The sequence below is a fragment of the Cebus imitator genome, unplaced genomic scaffold (assembly GCF_001604975.1).
Source record: "Cebus imitator isolate Cc_AM_T3 unplaced genomic scaffold, Cebus_imitator-1.0 Scaffold451, whole genome shotgun sequence".
Taxonomy (NCBI): Eukaryota; Metazoa; Chordata; class Mammalia; order Primates; family Cebidae; genus Cebus; species Cebus imitator.
In genome coordinates this window covers 1,686,336-1,714,196 of record NW_016107766.1, presented here as the reverse complement: position 1 = coordinate 1,714,196, position 27,861 = coordinate 1,686,336, and the positions used below count along the sequence as shown (strand labels likewise).

At 37.6% G+C, this 27,861-nt stretch overlaps 1 protein-coding gene across 1 annotated transcript in view; it reads right to left on the bottom strand.

Annotated features, from left to right (window-relative positions):
* LOC108291403 (kinesin-like protein KIF6) overlaps positions 1-27,861 on the bottom strand; it is a gene marked incomplete at its 3' end in the record, with an annotated part of 186,501 nt that overhangs the window by 48,436 nt on the left and 110,204 nt on the right. Inside the window, exons 6-7 of the mRNA XM_017511775.2 lie at positions 27,147-27,276; positions 8,644-8,850 (exon numbers count right to left, since the gene is read on the bottom strand). Coding sequence (XP_017367264.2) covers positions 8,644-8,850; positions 27,147-27,276 — 337 coding nt within the window. The remainder of the gene's footprint in view (positions 1-8,643; positions 8,851-27,146; positions 27,277-27,861) is intronic.

The window sequence follows — 27,861 nt, the reverse complement described above, 5'->3', positions numbered from 1 at the left end:
AGGTTTGCTCCCATTGTAAGCAACAAGAGTAATTTACCTTGGTTCAACTCCGGCTGGCTCATCTTACTCTTCATGAGTTCCTTAGGTACTTAATAAGAAGGTACTAGATGGATAGATGGCAGATGTAGCAAAGGCTGCTGGGGATGTCCTAAAAGGAGGCAGCTGAGGCTCAGGGTTATCCTGGGCAGACAAATCCAGTGCTAGAATGTTCATTACAGAGCGGCAGTAATCAGCCACCCACAGGATGTGTCTTCAAGGACATCACAGGACCTTGGCTCCTGAAAATACCTCCGCCAGCACCTGTCATTGTTCTAGTCCTCCCTTCTCCCAGGAGTGTAATTTCCATCACCAGAACCTCCACTACAATGTTGGTTTACAAAACAAAAAGGGAGCATTGTTTTTTGAAGGCTGTTTTGAGCAAAATATACAACTATACCACTAGTCTCACTCTAAATTCATGACCACAGATGTTAGTACAATTCAGTAATCCTGTGATCTCTCTCTCAGAAATCACTTTTCAACTCTCAGAAATAAGACCTTCACACTTTCTTTTTTTTCAAATCTTTGTTCACCTTCTCCTTCTCTCCTCGATTTCAGTTTGAGCTGATGGCCACACTTCTACTAGATATGATAGATATAGATTCAGAACCCTGACCAGAGCTATCTCATGTCTCCATCATTAAAACCCCTATACACTCTGCCCTTCACCTTCTTATTGTTCTGCTGCTGTCTAAGGCCAGCCCTCCATCCTTGCCCTCATCTGCTCTCTCCTACCTTTCTCCTACAATTACTTCCTCTCTCATCTGAAATAATTTCCCCTTCATCTGAACAATTCCGATTCTGCATGCCCACTACAGTCCTAAATGAAGATGACTCTTGCCAAGTTCATCAGCAACCTTCATTGTACCAAGAGCACTGATTGCCCTCTTACTGGACTTCAGAGCTGAGTAAGTATGCAACACTGTTACCCACTGCCTCTCTTGGGAAACACTGTTCACTTGGTAACTGGGACACCACACTTTACTGGTTTTCATCTTTCCTCAAAAACTAGTCAATGAATGTTTCTTTTTCTTATTCCCAAATTACAAACTTTGGAGTGCCCCAGGGCTCAGTTCTTGATCCTCTTTTCTGTCTTATCTACATTCTCTCCCTACGTAATCTCATCCAATCACCTAGCTTTAATTATTATTTTATTAAGTTATTTATTTGAGACAGAGTTTCTCTCTGTTGCACAAGCTGGAGTGCTGAAGTGCTGTGGCATGATCTCAGCTCACTGTAGCCTTTACTCCTGGGTTCAAGTGATCCTCGTGCCTCAGCCTCCTGAGTAGCTAGGATTACAGGCATGCACCACTATGCCCAGCTAATTTTTTGTGTTTTTAGTAGAGACGGGGTTTTGCCATGTTGGCCAGGCTGGTCTCAAACTCCTGGCCTCAAGTAATCCACCCACCTCGGCCTCCCAAAGTGCTAGGATTACAGATGTGAACCACCATGCCCAGCCACTGCCTGGCTTTTAAATGCATCTATAGCCTGATGTCTTCCCAATTTATACCATCAATCTCAACCTCTTCCCTGAGCTACTATCATCTTGGCAACTCTCCATCTCTACCAGGATTTCTATTCTTGATTTTCTTTCCTCTCTGCCTTCAAGCCTGATTCTTTCTCAGATCTTACCCATAATCATTACGGCCCCACCATCAACCTGGTTGCTCAGGCCAAAACCTTAGGCAATCACCCTTGATTTGCCCTCACCCAATATCCAATCCATCAGCAATTTCTATTAGGTTTACCTACAACACTTGCCAGGAATTGGACCACTTCTTATCACCTCTTCTTACCACCACCACTCCAGTTCAATCCTCTGGGGTCCCTTGCTTGGGCAACCACACAGGCCTTGGATTAGTCCCCCTGCTTCTACTTTTGCCCTTCCATGACCTGATCTTCACATAGCAGCCAGAGAACTCTTCACACAATGTTAAGTTATGCCAAGTCACTCCCTAATACGCTTAGCATAATATCCTAGCTCCTGTGTGATCTGTCCGTCTACCTACCTGACATCATGTCCTGCCATGTTCCCTGTGCCTGCACTGGCCTTCTGATTGTTGATTCAGCATAATGAGCTTATTCCTATACCAGAGCCTCTGAAACTACTGTTCTTTTTGCCTAGCATGCTCTTGACCCAGACTTCTGTGCAGCTTTCTGCTTCTCATTACTCATATCTTTGCTCAAATTTTGTTTTCTCACAAGGGCTTCCCCTGGACACCCTATCAAAAATAATACACCTACCTCCAGCCTGTTAATCTATTTTATTTTTCTTATAGTATGCATCACTATTAAAATTACATCTAGGTACTTGTTTGTTGTCTGCTTCCCCACTAGGCTTTCTGCTCCACAAGACCAGAGATGTTGTCTCTTTTCTTCATAGCTTGGCCCCCACTGCCTAGAACAGTGCTCAGTACATGGTAACATAGCAGAAACAAAGCTGTCTCCCTCAGCTCTCATGGCAGCCCACCTTCTAGTTTGACTTCCTATGAAATTACTTCTCCTAGTCTGTCTTGAAACTCATGTTTTGCTTAAGACAGAGCTCCACCACGCAGACAGCCCTATGTGGGGTTTGGAAGTGAGCAGTGAGAGGTGGTAGGCATAAAGAGGAACTTCAGATTTGTGGGGGGCATGGTGGCAGAGGCATCTCATTCTTCTGAGGCAGCTGTGGGGAAGTTTCTGGAATTCAGTGCCATGTGGCTATACAGTAATACTTTGCTGCGCAGTTCAGTGGTGTTAGGTGCGTCTCCTGGTTGCTCTGTGTAGCAGCCAAACCCAGTTTCCTGATTTTTTTGAGATTCTTTATGTTTAATAAACCATGCTTCTTAAAACAGCTAGTGGATTTTCCAGTTTACAACTAAGACACTTGACAAATATAACATGTGCTCGACACACCTTTGTCAAATAAATCAGTTAATGAATGAGATTACTTAGTATGTCCTAGGAAGGCAGCAAGAAGCTCGTCGGTATGGAAGGAGGTTTGAGAGAACTAAGTTTCAGTGTAACTGGAAAGGAGATGGGGAATATGGCAGACCAAAGTCAGAGGGGCAAGAGATGCCAAGCAGAACTCCAGGCTCTAAGAATGAAGAGGACAGATTAAGTATCTAAAAACGTGCAAGGAGGGCCCAAATATCCAAATGGGCTGGGCTGACAGATGTGCAGAGACAGTGGCATTATTGCTCATCAATAATTTCTCTAAGTACTTTGAAGTCCTTTTATAAAACAAATGTCACTGGTTTTATCCTGCTCTAGGAAACAATATTGATGTCTTTTCATTCAATGGCTTTATTGACAACTTAAAGGAGGATATGCTTATTAAACTTCCTGTTGACATTAATTTTCTTTTTTGAGGTGGAGCTTTGCTCTTGTTGCTCAGGCTGGAGTGTAATGGCGCGATTTCAGCTCACTGCAACTTCTGCCTCCCAAGTTCAAGCGATTCTCCTCCCTCAGCCTCCCAAGTAGCTGGGATTACAGGCGTTTCCACCACCACACCTAACTAATTTTGTATTTTTAGTACAGATGGGTTTCACCATGTTGGCCAGGTTGGTCTCAAACTCTTGACCTCAAGTGATCTACCCACCTCAGCCTCCCAAAGTGCTGGGATTACAGGCGTGAGCCACCGTGCCCGGTCCCAGCTGATATTAAATTAATCATGTGTTAGTAAACTTGCTTTTGGTTGCAAGAAACAGAAAATGTAACCCAAACTGGTTTTAAGTATAAGGAAAATGTATTGGTTCATGTGATTGAAATAGGAAAGGCTTTAAGTTAGAAGGAAACCAAAAGATTAATGCTACCATCAAGGACTTAGTTTTTGCTCATATCTCTGCTATGTCTTCCATGTGGTAGAAGTCAGTCTCTTCTTGTGGCCCCACAATGGTTGCCAAAAGCCCTGATGTTACATACTTCCTTATTCATAACTTAGGTGAGAAAGAATTTTTCTTTCCTAATCATTAAACAAATTCCTGCGGTTCAGTAGAAATGAGCTTGGGTCCTGGGCCCATCCTTGAACTAATCACTGTAGCCAGGAGATAGACAGGCTCCAATTCACTTAGATCAGTCAGGATCTACCTGACAAGTTGGGACGGGCTCCTGGATGCGCTTTGCACTGGCATGGACATTGCAGAGGCAATTCCAACGTCCTCTCTAGAAAAGGCTTTCTAAAGAATTGGAGATCAAATTGGGATGATAGATTAGAAAATACGGTCTTAGAAATGGAGAAAATGAAGGCAGTCATCTTAGGGAAATCTCTTAAATAAAGTGAGCCTCTTAAATAAAGTGAGCCTCAGTTCCCTCACTTGTAAAAGTAGTATTGAAATGTCTGTCTATCTCACAGAAATGTTTTAAAAATTAATAATTTCTGGAATCATTCTTAGTAAACAAAAAAGCACTCAGTGTTATTGAAAGAAATGTTCTTTATAAAATGTTCATGTAATGTTCTTTATGAAACTCTTGAAGACTAATTTTCACCGTATCAACACATTTGCGGGCCATTTCTTTAGAAGAGGACCCTGAGAAGGTATCTTATCAGCTCTCAAGGAGCTTTAGGAATGCCATAAGCCCAGCCCACTTGGAGCAGATGTAAAACTCTGGAATGACCCAGAAATAGCAGATAATCAGGAAAGAGGCAGAGGTAGATTATTCTTTGTGGGGCTGCTATGAGTTCTTAAATTGGACAGGAACCAAATTTTCTGAAAGGCACAAGAAAATGGGGTAGTCATAAAACCTGACTTTTTAATTTTTATTCTTTCCATCTTAGATTGCATGTACAAATACAATGGCAAATATTCCTGAAGTCATTCTTTAAGTGACAAGGAGTGGAACCTCACATTATGCTTAATAATATCTCCAAGTATCTGAAAACTGTGCCTGTAATCAATAATTCTATTTACTATTTAATTAGTTAAAGATTTTTTTTTAAAGGAGGTCGGAAGTGTTTGGAAAATTATCCTATGAAAATTGACAAAGATTTGGAGTGTTACAACTGGCACTGACACCATTACTTTTTCTTCTGAACACAACACATTCAGTGGAAGCCAAATAGAAACTAAAACTCTGAAAAAGTCCCATTTATTTTGAATAAGGGCTGAAGGCAACTCCAATTCTGATTTCTGTAGTGGTCCAGAGCAAGCACTTCAATTTCTAGTGGTTTCTCACTTGATGTTTGGGCTGATAGAGGCTATGGGTCACACCAGGAGCACTCGGTGAGATTTAGGACAAGTATGCATGTCTCCCTTTTCCTCCCATAAACTCAATTTCTAGGGCCAAGATGTACCCTGTTATTGTGGCTTAAAATGTTTTTGAGGAAACTTTTTGCAAAAAGTACTGCATACACAAGGAGAACTCCAAAACCCACAATACTCTGGCAAACAGAAAAGTTATTTACTTGTGAACACATAAAGTACATTCAACTCAGAGAGGCTACCCACTTTGAGCAGGTGTGAGATTTCACAGTCATGGCCAAAAAGTAATTATAATGCTGCATGGAATTTGTGGAACCAATGTAGGCTAACTGAAGTAAGACAAGTTACCAGATGATTTCCCATTCCATCTCTATCTTATATATTGAAACTGAGAAAGAGAGGATGTAATTGATTACCAACACTCAGATGGATTTCTATTACAGATCTCAAATAACTGTACTGCTAAGTATTTATTTGTATGCTTTGCTATTCTGCTGGCTAACATGATAGCCTGGCCTACTTCTCGTCATTCATTTATCCCCATTGCCCAACATAACTGAAGCCCCAGTAAATATTCAATCACAATTTGCTGAATGAATGAATGAAGCTAATTAAATTAAATTGTGTTATATTTGCAGTCTTATTAGTCCCATAATAAAGTACTACATAAAGAGAAGTTGATTAACAAAGGTCCTTGAATTTTGTTATTCATTAAATATCTTCCTATTCCTATCTTCTTATTCCTATGTACTCCCTCGTTTTCTCTTATTTCTTTCTGTGTGAAATTCAAAATTTCTCTTCTACCAACCTACTTACTCTCTAGCACCTACTCCTAGATTCACTCAGCCTCACATGTCCATGCTCACAGACTAGTTTTTCCATATTTATGTTTTTCTTTCCTCTCCCACTAAACTCCTCTCTCTCCATTATCTTATGTTGAACCTCCTCTTTTCCTGTGAAGACACTTGTATATCAGTGTAAATGGTTAACAGCTGGAGTGATGCAGCGGGTGAAAATGAAACATCAGTTACAGAGACCAAGGGCCAATGACATGTGAATGTTATTGAGACCCTGAGCAAATTCACCCCCCTGGGCTGGAGCTAAGAGCCGACAGGCTGGCAACTCCCACTGCCTACACACTCTGCCCCATCCTTAATTGGCTCAACCCTACTCATTCCTCCAGTCTCTGCATGGTATCAGGCCCTAAGAAAACCATCATCACCTCTCACCTCCTCAGTCTCAGTCAGATACCCCACTGCAAGCTCCTCTCACTCCTTTTACTTTCTCTTCACTGCTCTCACCTGGCTTACAGCCACATACTTAAAGAATATGCCTTTAATTCCTGTCTCCCTACACTGAACCAAGAGGTCTTTGGGGAAAGGACTGTTTCTATTTCGTTCACCACTAGGCACCAGTGCCTAGTGCAGCCCTCGGCACATTGTAGTTCATTATAAATATTTGTTAGATAAATAAATTAATGATATAGAAAATCCAATGCCACATAGCCCCCAAGACTACTCACACGAGGCTGTCATAAGAATTTTGAAGGGAAGAAATGTGAGGAGAGGAACAGTTTTAGTGACAAGTAGCAGCTTATAATGGCTTATAGGATTAAAAAAAAAAAAAGAATTAAGGGCAGAACATTTCTCTTGAGTGATTACAATTGGTGGGAAGTCTGATTCAACTGATGAACATAATTTTGTATGAACAGATGGATATAATGGAAATTAAAACAGACAGCGCTACCATCCGAAACAAGCAGACGCATTTCTTTGAAATAAAGCACTTTGAATACAGCCCGTTATGTTTTCATATCAATGTTCTGTAAGTGTTCTATTAAGTAAAAAGCTCTGTTAAGCAGTGTGTAACATTTGAGCAAGAAAGAGCTTAGGAATGCTGACTCTTGTTAAAAACACTAAAATGATCTGAATGCCAGGCTGGCCTTAATCTCTGGGTGCTGCATGACTGGGATTCATCTGGTTAGAGTGTAGCCACGTGTACCTTGCTCAGATAGGGTCCCTTAGGTTTCTCTCCATCTGCTTTTTTAGCCAATGTGACCACCACATAGCATTTAACACTGAAGCAACATCAGTCTCAGAAGCATTCATTAAGCAGTTTAAAAAAATGTTTTATTTTTTCCCCTCTAATCTTTTAGCCGAATCATTAACAAGTCCTTCAGTCTCACCAAGAGTCTGTACTTCTCCAATCACATTTTTGATCATGTTTCTTATTTATTTTATTTTTTGAATTTGGAAGTCGTTGCCATCTTTAACATTCAACTCACAGCCCTTATACTCAGAAAGCTAAATGGAACTTGAGAAATCATCTAATTCAATCCACTCATTTTAGAGATGAATATATTTTTTCTGAAAGATTTATTTAGCTAAATTCAGATGAGTGTTCTCTCCTCTGGCATTAAATTCAGAAATTAAAAATAGAGCCCATACTGGGGTGGATTGTAATCAGCTTGGGGTAGAAGTAGGAAGAGAAAGCTACAAGTCTAAAAGAACCATCATGGGGTCAAAATTACCAACTAAATAAAGTATCCCCAAGCAGAAAACATGTCAGCCATCTCAAAGTTATGTTTCCATTGTTAATCTACTACCTTGAAAACAGGCAACAGGAAGCCAACTGTAACTTCTACTTACCAACTACTAATTTTACAATAAGGCAGTAAGACAAAAAGTGAAAAAGGGTATAGGCTGTGAAGCCTAGCAAATCTAGATTCAAATCCTCACCCTCCCCTAGCTAGGTAACCTTGTGGGAAGACTTTTGGAAGACTTAAATTTTAAAATCTATATGATGGGGGTAGTAACTAATGCCTACAATCTAGGGCTGTTGTGAGGTTTCAAAAAATGGTAGATACAAAATGCTAGTAGATCTACCAATGTTCCCAGCAGTATTAGTCACAATAGCCAAAAGGCAAAAACAATGCAACTATCCATCAGGGATGAATGTATAAACAGTGTGTGACACAGACATACAATTGGATATTATTCAGTTTAAAAAAGGAAGAAATTCTGATACATGCTACAACATGGATGAAGCTTGAAAACATTATGCTAAGTGAAATAAGCCAGACACAAACAGACAGCTGTTGTATAACTCCACTTACATGAGACACCTGGAAGAGGCAAATTTATAAAGACAGAAAGTAGAGTAGAGATTACCAGAGACCAGAGTATAGGGGAATGGGGAGGTTCTGTTTGAGAGTATAAAAAACCTTCAGAAATGGATAGTGTTGATATTGCACAACTTTATAAATGTACTTAACGCCACTGAGTTGTACACTTAAAAATTATTAAAATGGCAAATTTTATATCTATTTTACCATAACAAAATTCTAAGAGAATGCCTGATACATAGTATGTGGTCAGCAAATGGTAGCTATAGTTATTAATGCATCCCACTCTGCCCATTTTACCTGCTCTAAGTAATGTAGTGACAAGTTGATATACTTGGCCTCCGTTAGAAGAAGGCCCCCTACTCCAGTCTTTGCGACTCGCTCTGAACCAGCCAGGTCAACCAAATGAAGTTTGGCATGTCGTACAGTTGCAGATCCTGGTTCCTTGCTTGACAAATGAACAGTGAAAATGCAGTGGGAACGGGTTGAAGCTTGGTTCATAGGAGTCTATAAAAAAATTGCAGAACAAAAATCATTTGAACAATGAGAATTTTTGAAGAATATCAAAAGTTCGAAAGTGATATTTTTAGGGATAAGACATTTCCCACGAAGCCAACTGTGAACTGCAGCAAAACCATTTGTAACTAAGACCTTTAAAGTAAGTTATTTTTAACTTATTACTAACTCTTGAATTACTGATGACCAATGTGGATGGTTTCACTCAGAAAGCGAGAAAAGAGTTCTAATGAGGTATAGATTGAGTCCTCTTGACAATAGAGCTTTATTTTATTACCTGACTATAATCCATACGTTAACCTTGGCTAGCCAGATTGAAAATGCTTAATGTTAATCTCATGGGAAAAAAGATGAGAATGTGTGTATCAGAAAAATGATCACAATTGTAAACATAATCCACAAAGAAACATACCATCACTGCTACTACTCAACACTAAAGTGGAGGCCCTAGACAATATAATGAACAAGAAAAAGAAATAGAAGGCATGATAGTAGGAAAAGAAGAAATTTAAAATGCCATTATGTATAAAAAATATGGTGGTCTACATAGAAAATGCAAGAGCATCTCCAAACAAATGGCTAAGAACTAAAAAGTTTAGCATGGTTGCTGGATATGAGACGAATATATAAAATGAATGAGGTTCTAATAAGTCAGAGCAACAATTAATCAGAAAATATAATATTATTCACAATGGCAAGAAAAACAATGAAATAATAAGGGACGAATTTTATAAAGGATATGTAATTTATAGAAAAAATGATAAGATAACATTAAAGGGCGAAGAAAACTGGAATAAAGGGTGTACATGATATTAATGCACCATTTCATAGATGGAAAAACTCCAAACTAATCTATATATAAATGTCTATATATAACCTATATATTCAATGTGATTAAAATAAAAATGCTACAGCTTTTGTTTACAGAAAAAGACAAATTGATCCTAAATATCATACAGAAGAGAAATCTTCAAATAAAATGAAAAGTAATGCTGTTTACACTTCCTTATTGAAGTTGCTATATCAAAAAAGCAAAAGAAAAAAAAGCAAAAGTGATTCTGTGAAAGAAGAACAAAAAAAGGGACTTTCCTGCCATCTATCAAAGTATACCATAAAGCTACAGTAAATAGAACAGTGTGGTACTGGTGCAGGAGCAGAGATAGGTCAGTGAGACATGCTGTGCTCACTGAGGAGCTCTGTATGAGATAGAGGAGACATCATACCTCAGTGGAGAAAGGATGCACTTATTTAATAAATGGTGCTGGAATAACCAGCCATCTATCTTGAAAAAAATAACTTAGATTGCTTTCTTACACTATGAACACAAAGAAATTCCAGAATAGATTAAAGCTTTAAGTGTGAAATAACACAATTCTAGCACCAATACAATAAAACATGAAAGTATATTGTAATCAACCCAAGGAGGTAATGGATATTTTAAGAAAAGACATAAAACACAAAAATAAATTGATTTAAAATATATGACCAAGATAATCCAAAATGTAAAAACTTCTGTCTGATAAAATCCACCATAAAATTAAAACACTAGAAGACATCTGCAGTATATGTGGCTGACAGAACGTTAATAATAAATAAAGAACTTGGCTGGGTGCTGTGGCTCGTACCTGTAATCCAGCACTTTGGGAGGCTGAGGTGGGTAGATCATTTGAGGTCAAGAGTTTGAGACCAGCCTGACCAAAATGGTGAAACACGTGTCTACTAAAAATTCAAAAAAAAAAAAAAAAAAAAAAAAAAAAAAAAAGCCAGGATTGGTGTCATATGTCTGTAGTGCCAGCTACTTGGGAGGTTGAGGCAGGAGAATTGCTTGAACCCAGGAGGCAGAGATTGCAATGAGCTAAGCTTATGTCACTACACTCCAGCCTGGGTGACAGAGCGAGACTCCATCTCAAAAAAATAAATAAATAAAAGAGCTCTTGCCAATCAGTAAGAAAAAGTGATCAAAGAATATAACTAGGTAACTTATAAAGAAGAAATCTGGAAATGGTTAATGAATATTTGGAAAAAATGCTCAAATTTATACATAATCAGAACCACATCACTTAGAACCATAAGGTTAAACTATTTTACACCCATCAGACTGGAAAAATTTTAAAAAATAGAGTCTAACAAAATAAGTGTTGGTGGAGATATAAGGAAATGGGAAATTTTATGTACTGCTGGTGGAAATGTAAATTAAGAACAAATGTTGAAAGCAATCTGATAATACATGGTAAAGTTGCAAATACATATAACCCACAGCAGCCATCAGTAAACTACTAGATATATTTACTAGAAAGAAAGAAATAGCAAGAAATCCGTGCAAGATGTACAACCTAAGTAGACATCTGTGGCAGAAAAGATTAGTAAACTGAGATAATTCAAATTACAGAGATGTTAAAATAAAGCAACTTTGGATAGATTAGCATAAATGGTTTTCTAAAATAGATCTGAGAGAAAAATGCAAGTTAAATAATAATATGAACACTATGATGCAATTTACAAAATTAAAAAAGCAATATTACATATTGTTCATGAAGCTATAACTTAGGTCATTAAGTATAAAAACACAGACCAGACGGATACACCAAATTAATGACAGCAATTGCATTTGTGAGGGATGGAAATGAAAGGCCAAGAAAAGGGCCTTCAGCTTTATCTGCAGTATTCTATTTCATTTAGTTAAAAATTATTAGAAGCAATTCCTGGATTGGAAAACATGGATGTTGGTCACACTATTCTCTGCACTTTTTTGTGTTTTATATTTTTTGGAACAAGAAAGAAATTAATCTGATTCAAGACACAAGTGACAAGTTAGCAGTATCATCCTCTGAAACGACAACAACGACAACAAAAAAATATTCCAAATGAGCATTCATACGAATAAATATGTCCAGATCTCCACCTTTGCAAAGTAAGATTTAACCAAAAAAATTCGATATGGATGCACACATGTGCAGACAGGGTAACATATCTGAATGGTAATTCAACCAGAAATTCTTTCTGTAAATATAAATTCTTGATATACACCGTAGTTGATTTACACCAACTAGCAAAATAAACAGATGTCAAAATGCTGGCATAGTTTTGGTGATGATGATGTATCTAGTGAGTTAAACAGGCTGAAAATTTGACCCATTACTTGTTGCCACAATAACTATGCCCAAACCTGGCCAGTGTGTGATTTTGCCTGCTAAAGTGGATCAGCAAATAACTGTGCATGTAAAACCGCAAACTCAAATTTAGAACCTAAGTTGAGGTGTTTTGGAAGTGACTGTAAGTTATTTGCAGAACTTAAACATGGGTTTCATTTCACTGTCATATTCGCACAACAATAAATCCTACAATACTGTAAGAAAAGTCAAACTGACAATCAATATAAACAAATAACATGGAGACTTCTCAACAGCTGTCTTCAGCTTTGAAACAGATATTCTGAAACCATCATAAAATGTGAACCGCTAATGAATATTGGTAGAGTGTACCCATTTCAAAGGAATATGAGATTCACAGAAACTAAAATTGCATATTCTGGAGTCTGTAATTAAAATGCAGTAATATGCTGTAGGAGTCCCTGCCTACAGTTTTGCAACTTCTTATAAATATTTTCTGCATGAAGTAGCAGTTGGTGTCCTCTTAGATAAAAATTTCTTAAACCTCAGAAAACATTATGTGGAGCTTTTCAAGTGTGATTGGATGTGCCTGTGTCTGCTCTGTGTTTATTTAAGGATGTCTTTATGTCTCAGAGGCATGGCCCTACGTTTGTCCTTTTAAAGGTAAAATTGTATTAAAACGTTTCTGAAACTGCCTAAGAACAGATGGCACCATTTAGGCAGACTCATTCAAAGTTAAGCACACATTTTAAACAAATGTGCTTTTGGCACTAGCGACTGTGCCTGTGGAAAAATTTTAGTGATGATTAATCATCTGCATGCAGAGAGCTTTCAGGTTTCCTATTAGCCTACGTATATCACTGTGTTAGGCAGTACAGAGACAAGAAGGAAAATAAGACCTGGATCTTGCCCTCAAGGAACTTATAATCTAGTCAGGATCTAAAGCCACAACGTGTGAAATGAGAATGAGCATGAAATGAGAAAGGCAAAATGTGCAGTAAAGAAAGTGATCTGTTCTTAGCAGTGAACATGCTGATCCTCTAGGTAACATCTGAAAATGCTAACCATTCCTTTGTTGTAGGAGCTCTCCACCTTCTGCCCACCACCTGGTTTCTAGGGCCAAATACTCTCCAGCCTCTTTCTCCTTCTCTATCGCTTTTTCCTTTACTCTGCGCTCTTCTTTTCAGTCCCTAAAAATAGGTGTGTCCTAAGTTCTGGTAACCATATTTCTTCCTCTTAGAGACTCACCTTCCACAGTTCAAATCCTCACTGCATAGACTCTGTAGTATAATAAAAGTCACACCAAAAATCTCAGAATTTGGTGTCAGATAATCTGGTTTCAAGTCCTGGTTCTGTCACTTACTAGTGTTAAAAGCTTAAGCAAATTTACATGAAGTAATTTTGATTTTCATGTTTCTAGAATGTCATATTAAGATCTGCTTCGTTGCAGAGTTATATTAAATACCAACTGAGTTACTGAGTGCTGAAGTGATCCGCCAAGTGTAATGGGTCGTATTAGTGTCACTGTTGACATTCACTTTATTCAGATGCCTCCTGTGTCCTTATCCTCTAACTTAATTGTTCTGTATACCAGATTAGAATGTCTAACAGTTTGACTGATCATAGTCATTAGAATGCCTTGCCAGCATCTTGTACACAACGTTCCCAAAACAACATTATCTCTTTCTCTCCCTCTGTGTCCCATGAATGGATATCCAACCCATTCTCCTCCTGTTGGATTTCCCTCCACTTCTCTGTATCTACATCAGTAGCCAAATATCTTTTACCTCACTTGGGTTAGCAGTCTCTCCCTTCTAGTCTCAGTCCTCTTGTCCCTCCCAATTGTTCTCCAACTCTCAGACAAAGTAGTATTTTTAAAAGGCATAGTTGATTAATGCCAATCCTATCTACATCCCTGAATTAAACTAGCATGCTTCCTAACACTAAATATCTCTATTCCTTTCATCTGGGCTTTATGCACCTGTTTATCAAAATCCCTTTTAAATATGGCTCTGGCACTTGAATTGAATATATTATTTCAAAAGTAGCCTTATCACAGCAGAGGACATTGGAGGTATTACTTCCTGGAACTTGAGCAATCTAAATCTAGTATTGTCAGTAAATAGCATGTCATGTGAAGTGTTACTATACCAGATATGCTCCAGCCTTTACCCATGCTATGGAATTTCTTTGGGACACACAAACATGCGCGCGTGCGCACACACACACAGACACACACTCTAGTTTATTTCATGACTGCATTTGATTAGTTTTTAGTCAACATTACGATCTATTGGATCTTGATCTTTTTTTGAATTTTGTGCTATCTACAAATGAAAATGTAAGGAATCCAGTGAGCCTAGGTTTTCAAATTTTCATCCCATAAAAGAAAGTCTATTCTCCATTTTCCAAAAAAGAAAACATGTGGAAGATAACAAGCTCATATTTTTTATATAAGCCCTAAAAAAAAACTGACAAAGGATTATTAAATAATGGTCAGTAAGCAATTAAGAGTCAGCATTGATTTTACCTTAATTTCATTCACTTTTCTGATAGCATTTAAAATTTTATAGATCAAATCAATTCAATTTATTTTTTTAAATCTCTCAAAATATCCTTGGGGATATAAAGAGAAATTGAAGGAATATAAAAGTGCTTGGGTTGAAGTCAACTGTATAATACCCATAACTGTTACCTAACGGGGTGGAGAGCGGAGGTGGTCTTGGAATGCTGTCGTTCTGCCCTACTGCCCCATGTCTTACACATTGTTTGGATGAGAATATACAAGATAGAGTCATCACATCTGAAGCCTATGGTTAAAGAAAGGTATTTTTCCTCTTTCTTATCTCCTATGTAGCAAAATCTTACTTCTCACTGAAGGTCCATTCATCTGAAGGTTACTTCCTACAAAGCCTCTCCATTTCCCTCTTCCTCCCTCCTAGACTTCAAGCTCTTTGAGGACAGGGACTGGGTCTTATGCATCATTGCCTAGCATAACATAGTAGTGTTAAAAAATGTCTGTTAATTTGTTGACTCTTGCTCATTTCTTGTGTTCTGGAATCTTTACAGCATGCTCCATAATGTCTAAAAATCTTCAAATAATTCTGTGACTACATCTGCAGACTTTTTAAGTCCATGAAATACAGTTCATTTGAGTCTAAAAATTAGAACTAATTGAAACAGCTAGACTGACTCAAATCTCCCTAACAATCTTGGGCTTCAGCTATTTGTTGTGCCTGATTCCAGAGCTCCTAATCACTACTCCCTACATCTTCAATTGCCTTTTCTCTTGCCTAGAATGTCCTCTAGCTTGTCACTCAAGTATATCCTTTTCCTACTCCCCAAATAAACCTACTCAAAATTCATTTATCTTCATGAACTCCCTTGGAATATATCCAATTGGCATTAGCAATTGTGTTCAAAAAGGACATTTAACATTTGTGTACATGAACAGGCATTAATATCCAAATCCTGGAAGAATCCAAAAAAGTTGGTTGTTGGAGTTTTACATGTTTGTTAAAAAATCCATTTGGAACATTGTTTAAATTGTGTTATCATAATGAACTGCTTGCTCTAGTGCGTAGTGAAGCAGTGGTGTGACCCACTGGCCTTCAGATACATGTTTGGTGTCCAGCTCATTTTGTGGCAGTGTAAACAGAATGGCACAGATTGTAAAAAGTGACTCAAAAATGACCTGACAGGCAATGGTGGCTTCAGAATGTTTATATATAAGGGTCTTGGAGCAGCAACGTGACTGTGGAGGCAGGGGTGGAAGCTGCTTTGTTAGGACGCTTTACATAACATCAAATGCCTGCACTGAGGACTAGAGAGCAGTGCTAATGACCCTTCTACTGCCCTTTATCCCTCTCCCTGTCAGTGGCTTGGCTCCCACCCTCAGAAGCTATTTCATATGGTAAAAGACCTCAAATCTCATTGTTTAATAATCCTTTTCTATTAAGCAGGAGATACCTGTTGCCTGAAAAAGAAATTTGAAAATAAATGGTGATGTACTTTTTTTGTGGGGGGTGGGTGTGTGTGTGTGTGTGGCCAAGACATTTTTAGTAATAATTCTGACTTGGGGGCAAGAATCAATAAATGAAATATAATTTCTGGGGGTTTGCATAATATGCTCTTATGGATGCTTGTAAAATTAATTTTTTTCTGCTTTTAGTTAAACTTACGTTTTCAATCACTTCAAAAATGATTGTAGAAAAGTAGTGCAGGCTTCAATGATTCGAATTACCTCTGTATATCAAATTAAAAGTTTTCCAGGGTACCTTGAAAGCTTACTTATTTCTTGTCATAACTTATACGTTTTATTCCATTTCTGTGTACCAAAATCTTTTTTTCAACCACTTTGCTCTCTTGCAGTAAAATATCTCAACAGGAATTTCCACTAATCTAGAATTGACCAAATGAAGGAAATCTCTTTTCAACTGAATCGGATATTATAAAGTATATGCCTGTGATTCCTTAAAACATACCAACTAAGAACAACAATAGCAACCACAAGATCTGGAATTCAGCTTTCCACTTCAGTTCTCTTTGTTTGATAACACTTTCTACACCGGCAAGCTAATGTTCCTCTGCCCATTTGTTCTATCTGAATTGAAGACCGAAAATGCTAACTTCCATGTGGTTTTCTAAATGTTTTCTGGGTTGGTATCTCAGCCTTTCAGGTTAAACCTCACCCTTAATGAAAAATTACCTAATCCATTATCATTGGTTAAGTGATTCTTCATATAGTTCTGCCCATATTAAATGAATTGAATTAGGAAGCCTGCCATGCCCCTGATGTACTCTAACTCAGCCTGGAAAAGTGAGACCTCACCAAACCTAGTGGTTTAGCACATGACCCTACAAACACCAACCTCAATTTTTTCAGGAGTTGTTTCAGAACACACTGCTTAGCAACAAAATATTCCTGAGTGGATATCCCTCTACTGGAATTAATGATCCTAAACTTCTCATTTTTCTTTCTGACTTTTCTCTTTATAAGACACCTGGCTTTTAGAAATGGAGTTGAAATGATTTTCCCCAGTTGCAGGATTCTAGGTCTTTTTCTTATCCAGCATATTGTCAAAGTAGTTTTGTAAAACAGAAAAAGACTAGACACACCAATTTTATTTAAAATTAAAACAAACTTTGAAGCAATCTGGAATATATAAGAAGAATGTTCTAATAATTATGATTCACCTTTATGAGAAGAATAGGTCTAGTATGTTTTATTATGTATCCCTCCTAACAAGTCTGGGATCAATTTGATGAATTTTGATTTTCACATCCTCAAAGATCTATTAGCTGACTCAGGAATTTTAGGGAAACAATGTCAGAATTTGTGGCTCTGTTGAAGCTTCCTCTGTGGGTGTCAGGATTCGGATTACTGCCCTGTGGGTCATTTCCCCAGGATTTGGCAAATCAAAGTCAAACAAATTTATATCAAAATCTAAGTCTGCTAAATGGTGGTACATATGGGAAATTGAGAAGGAATTTTACCTGTATCTTTAATAGGAACTACATTCAATTATCATTCCTACATATCATCCTTGAGCTGGATAGCATCATATCCTCCACCAGCATTAAGGTTTGCTCTCTAAACAACGAAAATTATATAACCCAAAATGTCTGCGCAACCCCTTGCTGTATTTTTCACTTGATTGCAAAAGGAATTATAAGCTAAATTTAGCCATCAAAACAGTAACTTATTATAGTTGTCTTCTCTGTTTCATCTTTTAAATTGAGTTAGAATTTTTTTCTTTTTTCTCTTCCTATTAAAATTCAGCCTTCGCTTAAAAATTTCCAAGTCTGACCATTCACATAAGTGGAATAATAATATTATGGGGCTGAAAGGGATAACAATCCTAATAATTTTTAGCAGTTTATTCAAACTTTTTTTTTTTTTTTTTTTTTGAGACAGAGTCTTGTTCTGTCACCTGGGCCAGAGTGTAGTGGCACAATCTCGGCTCATGCAACCTCTGCTCCCAGGTTCAAGCAATTCTCCTGTATCAGCCTCCCGAGCAGCTGGGACTACAGGCTCCCACCACCATGCCCGGCTTATTTTTGTATTTTTAGGTGAGACAGAGTTTCACCATATTAGTCAGGATGGTCTCAAACTCCTGACTTCAGGTGATCCACTCACCTCGGCCTTCCAAAGTGCTGGGATTACAGGCATGAGCCATCATGCCCAGCCTCAAACTGCCTTTTTTATATATACTACATACTTGGGATTATAGAGAAGCTGAAACTACCTTTTACTATCCTGTGTATAAACAACTGGGACACAGGTCATAATAAACACAACAGGGAGAATTTAGATATACATTTGTATAATTTTGTTCTTATGAAAGAAATGTATCCCTTGAAACTTTATTGTGATAGCTCTCAATGTAATCTTAGAGTCTGGACATCAAGATCAGTAACAGACACAAATTTTAGGACAATGTCACTCAGAGTAAAGACGCTGGAGAAAGAACTCTAGAAGTACAGATGTCCAATATTAGGCCTAACAACCTATTTTATTTTCATTCACAGTTGACTTGCGTTTTCTGACAGGATACACTTAAGGCTCTTTCTTTAGCTTTGGAATTTAGTCACTTCAGTAGAGGATGTCTTGGAATTGAGCTCTTTCAATTTTTCTTTGAGCTCTTCCAATTTTTTCAGTTATGTCCTTTTCATCTGCAGATTCAAGCAATTCCAAGTTTCAGAAAACTTTTCTCTAGTTTTTCTGTTGCCTTTGTTCTCTCCTTTTCTTCAGGGTTTCTAACTATGAATCATTGGATGCCCCTTTGTCTCTTTCTAGATATCACCTTCTCTCATTAATTTTTATAACCTTAGTTATTTTTCAGTCATATTTCTTCCTCTTTTTTCCTCTTCCTCCTCCTCCTTCTCCTGTACCTTCTCTTCCTCTTCTTCCTCCTCCTTCCTTTTGGCTTCTAATGGCATTTTCATCTCCTTAATGGCTTTTTCTCTTTTATTTATTTTCTAAGTTTTTCAAGTTTGCTTTACTTTGCCTTGTCTTGTAATCTTTTTCTTTGGGCTCTTCTATAATTTTGAGCTATTTTTTTAAAGCAAAGATTGTCTTTAAATAACATAGTTAAGATTATGAAGAACAAGCCCTGTGCTCTCTGATTTAGTCAGCTTTCAGATGTATATTCCTTAGCCCTGACACCTACTCTCGCTATATGAATAGGGTGTGGGATGTTTTCTTTCTAGTAATTTTATCTTTGAACACTGACTATCCCTTTGCTAAAGAGTAGCCTAGGTGATAGGTGAGGAAATATTCATATTAGGTTTATGTCCTGAATACTTTTACATCTGTTATGACTTTAGCCTTAAGAACATAAACTTTCCTCAATATTTCATACTCATAGGTCTGGGATGGTTCATAGTTAAGCCCCTTAAATCACAAACTCCCTGAACCCCACTCACCAAAGGCCATCTTCCTTAGCATGATCCTACATCACTGATCATAAAAATGGCTAGTATTTAAGGTTTCTTCTTTGGATCCACTTTCAATAGTTAGAATGAACATCTATACAATATTCCCAGATTCTTCCTCCATACTTGTCTGTGTTTCAGATCTCATCACTCTAACCAAAAGATCATTGGATTTGCATTTGAGAATTGTGACCCTTTCTTTAAACGGAAACTCTATCTTGCCTGAGGTTGGAGGACATATGTGTTGGCTCTCAGCACCCTCTCTCACCATAATTCAAATTCATAGTATTTGGCAGGTTTTCTCAGTTTGAGGTTATGGCTATTTCCTTGTTTCACTGAAGATGGATTTTTTTTCTCCTCTCTTTTTCATTTTTTGTTGCTGTTGTTGGTGAATGTCAGTAATACTGAATAGAATAAAAGTGACTATCATATGCTATGTTTAATTAGAGATGAGAACTTCAAAGATCAGAAGAAACCCTGGAACTAAATTTTATAGCCAAAACACTTTCTTTTAATAATGTATATGGTGTATATAAATCTTAAAATTCTAATAATAACTGTTCCATGCCACTTCATTTATTTTAATCAGTGTTTTAGATCAAATCTCATGGTTCATGTAATACCACTAAATCAGGTTACAGCAAAATGCAAACTATGTTATAACACAGAAGTGCTATTTAAAGAACAGTATATTTCTCTTGTATCTCCTATATAAAATACGAGAACAAGAAAGAAATGCTTGTCACATAGGAAGTGCTCAAAATTTGTTTCTTTTCTTCTATAACTAGTAAGTATATATAAGAGAAGAGGTTATAATTGTCAACATATCTTTCAATAAGGCTTCTAGCTACTTATCAGGGCCTAATAAGAAGAAAATGCTGTTATTTATTTGAGATGGGGGTCACACTATGTTGCCCAGGCTGGCCTTAAACTCCTGGACTCAAGCAATCCTCCTGCCTCAGCCTCCTGAGTAGCTAGAATTAAAAGTGAGCGCCACTGCGCCTGGCTAAACATGCTATTCTTATTGTAATAAGATCAAGGCCAAAATGTAGTTTGCCTGTTGTATATTTTGCTCTAACCAGGTTCACGAATTTTATAAGAAACTTGCTAATTATATGTAACTAACATATCTTTCAAACAAAAATTTGTGAGGATGTGTTAGTCAGTATCCATGTAATGATTTTGGAACACTAATTGCAACCAAAATCCTCTTGTTTTCCACACATGCCACCCAAGGAGACTGGGACTTAAATTTGTGTTAACAAACACAATCACATAATAAAGCTACTTCTTCCTTCCTGCCTTATACTCATGTTATTAGATAACATGTCCAAGAACAGCTGTTCCTGTAACTCGCATAAACCCATTAACCCCCACTCACACCCTGTCTCCCAACTGTTTGCACTTCCACAAGGTCATACAACTTACTCCAAAAGTTTGCTAATGTGCAAAGCCTGAGAGCTTACAAAGCACATCAACACAACTCAGATAAATCTAGTACAGATGCTCCTCGATTTATGACGTGGGGTTATGTCCAAACAAACCCATTGTAAATAAAAAATACCATAAGTTGAAAATGCATTGAATACACCTAACCTACTGAACATCATGACTTAGCCTACCCTACCTTCAATGCATGCGGAACACTTATATTAGCCTACAGTTGGGCAAAATCATCTAGCACAAACCCTATTTTATAATAGTGTTGAATATCTCATATAATTTATTGAAGACTGTACTGAAAGTGAAAAACAAAATCATTGTAGGAGAACTCAAAGTACAGTTTCTACTGAATGCATATCACTTTCACACCATTGTAAAGCTGAAAAATTGTAAGTTGGGGAGCATCTGTATGTCTTTTATATCAAGCAAAGAATTGGGTATAAAGACCTCTAATCACTCTTGGGGAAATTATTTATAAATCCCATAAACTTTGTTGATAGGCCAATTATTTGGAAAGTAACCTCTTTCAAAAGATTTGCAGTATCTCACACACACACACACAATGTTGAAGTCATCTGTGATGTTCTCTGTACTCACTAATAGGCACAGGGTACCATAAAATCACTTTTTGATTCGGGGCCTGAGATTCTAAGTCTTATTGCCTAAAATCACCAGGTCTTCCTCTGTGAATTCCACAAAACAATTAACAACTGATGACCTACTAGTTGCCAGGTGCTGAGAAACAGAGATGAACAGGACAAAAGTCTTGTCTTTAAACAATTGCCAGCTATTAACTCTAGGGCTTGTCCAAATGTTAATTCAATTCCATTGTTTCTATATCCCTAGAAGGTGGGTATTATTATGCCCATTTTACAGGTTAGAAAATACAGTTCAGACCAGTTAGGTGACTTGCCCACTAGACCAGTTAAGTGGCATATACTTGACAAAAGGTAGAGCCAGGGGTAGAAAAGAAAGTCTCTAAAGCTCTTCAGTACTACCTGGCAGGAATAGGGGGAGATAGTGGAACCAACCACAGAGTAGAACCAACACTGACTGGAGGAAGTCACCTCACCATTCACATGGGAGAGTAAGTCAGGTGGAAAGAAAGCAAGCTGCCCACCATCCAGGGGACCCTGGACTTTCCCAGCGTTTGCACAGAGTGTTCCTTTCTCACCAAAGGTCCCCTTCAAGCAGTTTCACAGCAAATGTTTTATGCCAGATACAGCATATTATTGCTCCAGAATATATCCAGGTCAGTAACAACACTAGGTAATACCTATGTAAGAAATTATATGCTAGACCACTCAGACACAGTATTCGCTTCCTATAGCTGCTATTATACAGTACAACAAACTGGTGAATGGGACAAAGTTCCTGCCCTCAGGGGGTCAACAAATCAATCAGACTTACCCTAACACTCCAAGAGAAAAATAAATAGAAGACATGAACAAAAACAGAAATGTAATGGCCAGTAAAGACGTAAAAGAATTTGATAATCAAAATGCAAATTAAAACAAGCTTTCTTTTTTTGTCTACGAAATCGGCGGAATTTTCAAAAGTTGTGGCGTTGATAAGGGTGTAGAATATAGACCTGCTTGTTTTTCTTTAGGAGTGGATTTCAACCAGCTTTCTTTTCTTTTCTTTTCTTTTTTTTTATTATACTTTAAGTTCTGGGGTACATGTGCAGATCTTGCAGGATTGTGGCATAGGTACACACATGCCATGGCAGTTTGCTGCCTCCATCCCCCGGTCATGTACATCGGGCATTTCTCCCAGTGTTATCCCTCCCCAACCTCCCCACCCTCCACTATCTCTCCGCTAGCCCACCACGCCCCAACAGACCCCAGTGTGTGATGTTCCCCTCCCTGTGTCCGTGTGTTCTCATTGTTCAACACCTGCCTAAGAGTGAGAACATGCGGTGTTTGGTTTTCTGTTCTTGTATCAGTTTGCTGAGAATGATGGTTTCCAGATTCATCCATGTCCCTACAAAGGACATGAACTCATCCTTTTTTATGGCTGCATGGTGTATATGTGCCACATTTTCTTTGTCCCGTCTATCATTGATGGGCATTTGGGTTGGTTCCAGGTCTTTGCTATTGTAAACAGCACCACAATGAACATTCATGTGCATGTGTCTTTAAAATAGAATGATTTATAATCCTTTGGTTATATACCCAGTAATGGGATTGCTAGGTCAAATGGTATTTCTATTTATAGATCCTTGAGGAATCGCCACACTGTCTTCCACAATGGTTGAACCAATTTACACTCCCATCAAGAGTGTAAAAGTGTTCCTATTTCTCCACATCCTCTCCAGCATCTGTTGTCTCCAGATTTTTTAATGATCACCATTCTAATAGACAGATCGCTAGCCAGACTAACAAAAAAGAAAGAGAAAAGAATTGAATAGATGCAATAAAAAATGATAAAGGGGATATCACCACCAATTCCCCAGAAATACAAACTACCATCACAGATTACTACAAACAACTCTATGCACATAAACCAGTAAATCTAGAAGAAATGGATAAATTCCTGGACACTTACACTCTCCCAAGACTAAACCAGGAAGAACTGGAATCCCTGAATAGACCAATAACAAGGTCTGAAGTTGAGGCAGAAATTAATAGGCTACCAATCAAAAAAATCCAGGTTCAACTAGCTTTCTTAAGGGTAAAGCCTAGATTGCTCCCAAATTTAGCCTGAACACATTTAAAATGTTAGAATGCACATTTCTGGGCTCCATGGAAGAGATTCTGCATCCATCAACCAGAAATGTAATCTAAGAAACTGCATCATTTGATTACCATTTGGTATTGTAATACAGGTTTCCCTAGGACCATACTTGGGCACAGAGTGCCCTAGACCACGGGTAGGACTCTGCCTTCAAGGTAGGGGCAAGTGGTCCTATTTATGGCACTATGTGTGGCCTGATTTGATGAATTGATGGAAATATTTCAACCATAAGACAAAACAGTATCAAGTTACACTCGCTACTGGTGGACTTGGGTGTTGGGTCACACGTAGTTCAGCTTTTATAATATTTATTCTCTTTGGCCCAGCAATTCAACTTTAAAAAAAAATTTATCCTAGGGACATAATCAGGTTTTATTCAAAACATTGGTAGGATTGCTGAAATTACTTAAGAGTTCTGAATAAACAGAAGAGGCTGAAGCTGCTCTTAATAACTTTTCCTTAAAATGCTGGCTATCAGTAAAGAACATGAAAGGAAAGAGCACTGCACTTTGTGTCCCACATATTCAGACTTTGTTTTGCAAATGTTTTCTGGTTACCATGGCAACTTCTGGATTCCTCTGTGTAAATGGGAAATGGGGAACTTCGTTTTCTTAAAAAATGATTAGTTCGTTCTTTTTATCCTGGTAAGCTTGCCCTGTGCTGACAAATTGCATTCTGGCAGTTAGTTTGTAATCCAAAACATGCTTTTTTAGAGACTCTGAATAATAAAGAATTTCCAGGGGTTGATAGTTACTCTTCATTTATAGTTTTATGTATTTGCTTTCACTGCATTCAAGATATAAACTAAGGTGCTAGGTACTGGGTACACTTTTAAAATAATTTAGAAATATATCATCACTTGAAACATTTGACAGATGTCAATTTGATTACTGCACTCATGAAATTGGCGTAAGGAAAGAATGGAAGTTTCTGAGTCAGTCAGACATGGAGCTGAGTCTTGACTCTACGACTCAGCAGTGTGTGGCCTTAGGCAAGTAGTCTAACTCTGTGAGCCTCAGTTTTCATCTATAAAATAAGAATCAGAAAGAATATATATATATAAAACATGTCTACAACAATGGCAAGACTTATACTAAGCAGGTTCTCATTATAACATGGTAATTATTATTAACAAAGAAACGATAAAAGCAAGCACAGAAACAATCAAAACCTACTAAACTTGTTTTTTTTTTTTTTTTATTGAGACAGAGTCTTGCTCTGTCACCAGGCATCAGGCTGGAGTGCAGTAGCACAATCTCGGCTCACTGTAATCTCTGCCTCCTGGGTTCAAGCAATTCTCCTGCCTCAGCCTCCCGAGTAGAAATTGGGCTTTATATAGGAAAAATAAAAAATTAAACAAAAATTAATGCACAACCAGCATTATTAGGATTGGACTTCTTCAGGTTTCAGCTATTTATAATATTAGACACTCACTAGTAAGTAATAGGAAAAGACCTGGAATTCTGGCAAGGCGCGCTGGCTCATGACTATAATTCCAGCATTTGGGAGACTGAAGTGGGCAGACCACTTGAGGTCAGGAATTCCAGACCAGCCTGGTTAACATTGCAAAACTCCGTCTCTACCAAAAATACAAAAAAAATTAGCCAGGTGTGGTGGGGCACGACTGTAGTCCCAGCTATTCGGGAGGCTGAGGCACAAGAATGGCTTGAATCCGGGAGGTGGAGGTTTCGGTGAGCCGTCACACCATGGCACTTCAGCTTAGGCAACAGAGTGACATTTTGTCTCAAAAAATTTTTAAAATAAAATAAAAAATAAAAAGACAGGAAAGTTTCATAAAAGAAGTTTCTTAAAACGTTGCAAAACCACAGCCTGAAACCCTGTAGTTAGCTAAAATTCATGCATAACTTTGAAAGAGCAAATGGCTAGGCTTTTAAACTACTGGAGGTCATGGCAGAACAGGTTAAGGACCTTTCCATAACCCATTGAAGATGAGGGAAAGTAATCGGCAAGGATGAGGCCTGTACTTTAGGGATGAATCACCTCTGAAAGAGAGTCAGTTAGCATTGAGGCCGCAACAGGTTCCTCTACTTGTTTTCCGTATAGCAGTTTATGAATCTATCTTGTCTCTTTTTCATAACCATTTGTGGACAAGACACAACTCTATTCTGTATTTTCTGTTTTGCTGTTTATTAAACTATATATGGAGGAACAGGATTTAGTGGAGCATGCTAAAACTTTTGTTATTATATGGTCTAATTCTTACTCAACCTTTATTCCTTGATCTTCAATTATTATGACAAACAAGAGCATCACAAATGATCAAATTGGGAAAACATTGGAGTACTGAATACAGATACAAAATATTATTGTAAAGCAAAAAAAGTATTCTGATATTTAAAACTATGTGAATGTTGTTTCAAATACAAATAACAATTTAAGGGTCCTTAAATCCATATGTGTGGCACATAAACTCAATTTATGTAAGTTAGCTAGTGTATTGAAAAGTATTGACGAAGAACTAGTAAACAACTGCTACAAAAACAAAAACTAAGGGCCCAAAATAATAACAGATATCAATGCAACGCTTTCACTATCCGAATTTAGTTTGTATTGGTTTATCTTGCCTCTAAGGTGGGATATTCCAGAGGGCAGACATGGGGCTGAATAAAAGGTCACTTGATGGAGATTTTTCTTAGACTACTTAACCTTTCAGATTACTACCCTCACCTAATACTTGTTATCAGAAACAAGGTAAAATACAGAACTCTGGGAGGATGGTTTAAAAAGTGGTAACAGCAGGCTGTTCATCTGAGGAACTGTTCCCACGCCATCAGCACCACCACCAAGCCATTCCTCTCACCACAGTGTAGCTGGATGAGAGCTTCATAACCTTCCATCTGCAGTCAGAAACCAGGTACAATTTGGGCCCCTGAGGAAGCTGGGTCAATCCTAGCTCCTGCATAGAACTCTCAGATAAAATAGGAACTCAGTTAAATTTGAATGTCAGATTAACAATGAATAATTTTTAATGTAAGTATGTTCCAAATATTGCACTGACACTACGGTGGTGTTCCCAGGTACGCCAACAATAGCTGCAAATGCAGAGTACATCTTATGTCCAGTGCATTGTTCTAAGTACTTTATACATATTAACCCACTAACTAAATGAAAATATATGGATATGTAAACACATGCCAACATTTGGATGACTTCAGGTTAGGAAAAATGGGCTATTTTTAAATTTTAGAAAATATAAAAAACTTCCTATAATGAAGACATGTAATAAGTTGTCATTAATTTACAAACCAATTTGTATAAAACCTAAAAATATAAAAATACACTAAAATAGAAAAAGCAGTGGATTGAGAATCCAGAGGTCTCAATTTCTGTTCCGACTCATTAGCTAGCTGGGTGACCTAGGAAAAATCTCCTCACTTCTCTAGATCTGGGCTTCTTTATCTGCATGTGAGATTTGGATAAGATTGTTTTTAAGGTTAGTGTTGCCCCTAAATTTCTACTATATATTTTTTTCTACACCTGGGTTTCAGATACTATTTCTTACAATGTTGGAAAAACAGCTTGCAGAGGGAAGTTTATTACCTCTGCAATCATTCGGTTGGTGTCTCCTAAAAAGAGCAAATTCAGAGCTTCTTCCTCTGTGGTTGCCTGATGAAGAGATAAGTTTTTCAGGTGAATGTTCTGATCAGGGTCCTCCAATATTGTCACTTTCCTAGGAAAATGGGAAGCAAGAAAACAAGGTACTGCTGAGAATGAAAAGAACTTGAAGTCTTCCCTACAGGCTTTTAAAAAGCTGTACACTATGACGTCTTGAACTTATAAAACCAAATAACACACAAGATACCAGACAGCCCTGGATTAGAATCGAACACTGACATTCCCTTGACAGTACATCAAATAGTTTTGAGACTGAAAAATATATTATAAGCTCCTGATTTAAAGCTACCTGTCATTGTAATAATCAGATTGCTAAATCATCTTAGAATGCATATTCTTATTAAATTAAAAATGCAAACAGATAATAATTTTCTACCTACATATCAGGAAACTAGGCCATATTTTTTCTGTGTCATAATTCAGTTTATTACATAGGCAGTAAACTCATTCCTTTGTTCAATTTCATATCACTTTCAACTTACATGACATTTCAAACTGGTTCACTTACCAACTTAAACATGATGAAAATTGAGGCATCTGTCATCCTTCTAGGAGTTATTCTCCTATCAAGTTTTCTCATCAAGGTGAATAAAAATTTTTCGAGAAGTCTTATAATAAAGATTTAGCTTGCCATTACTAC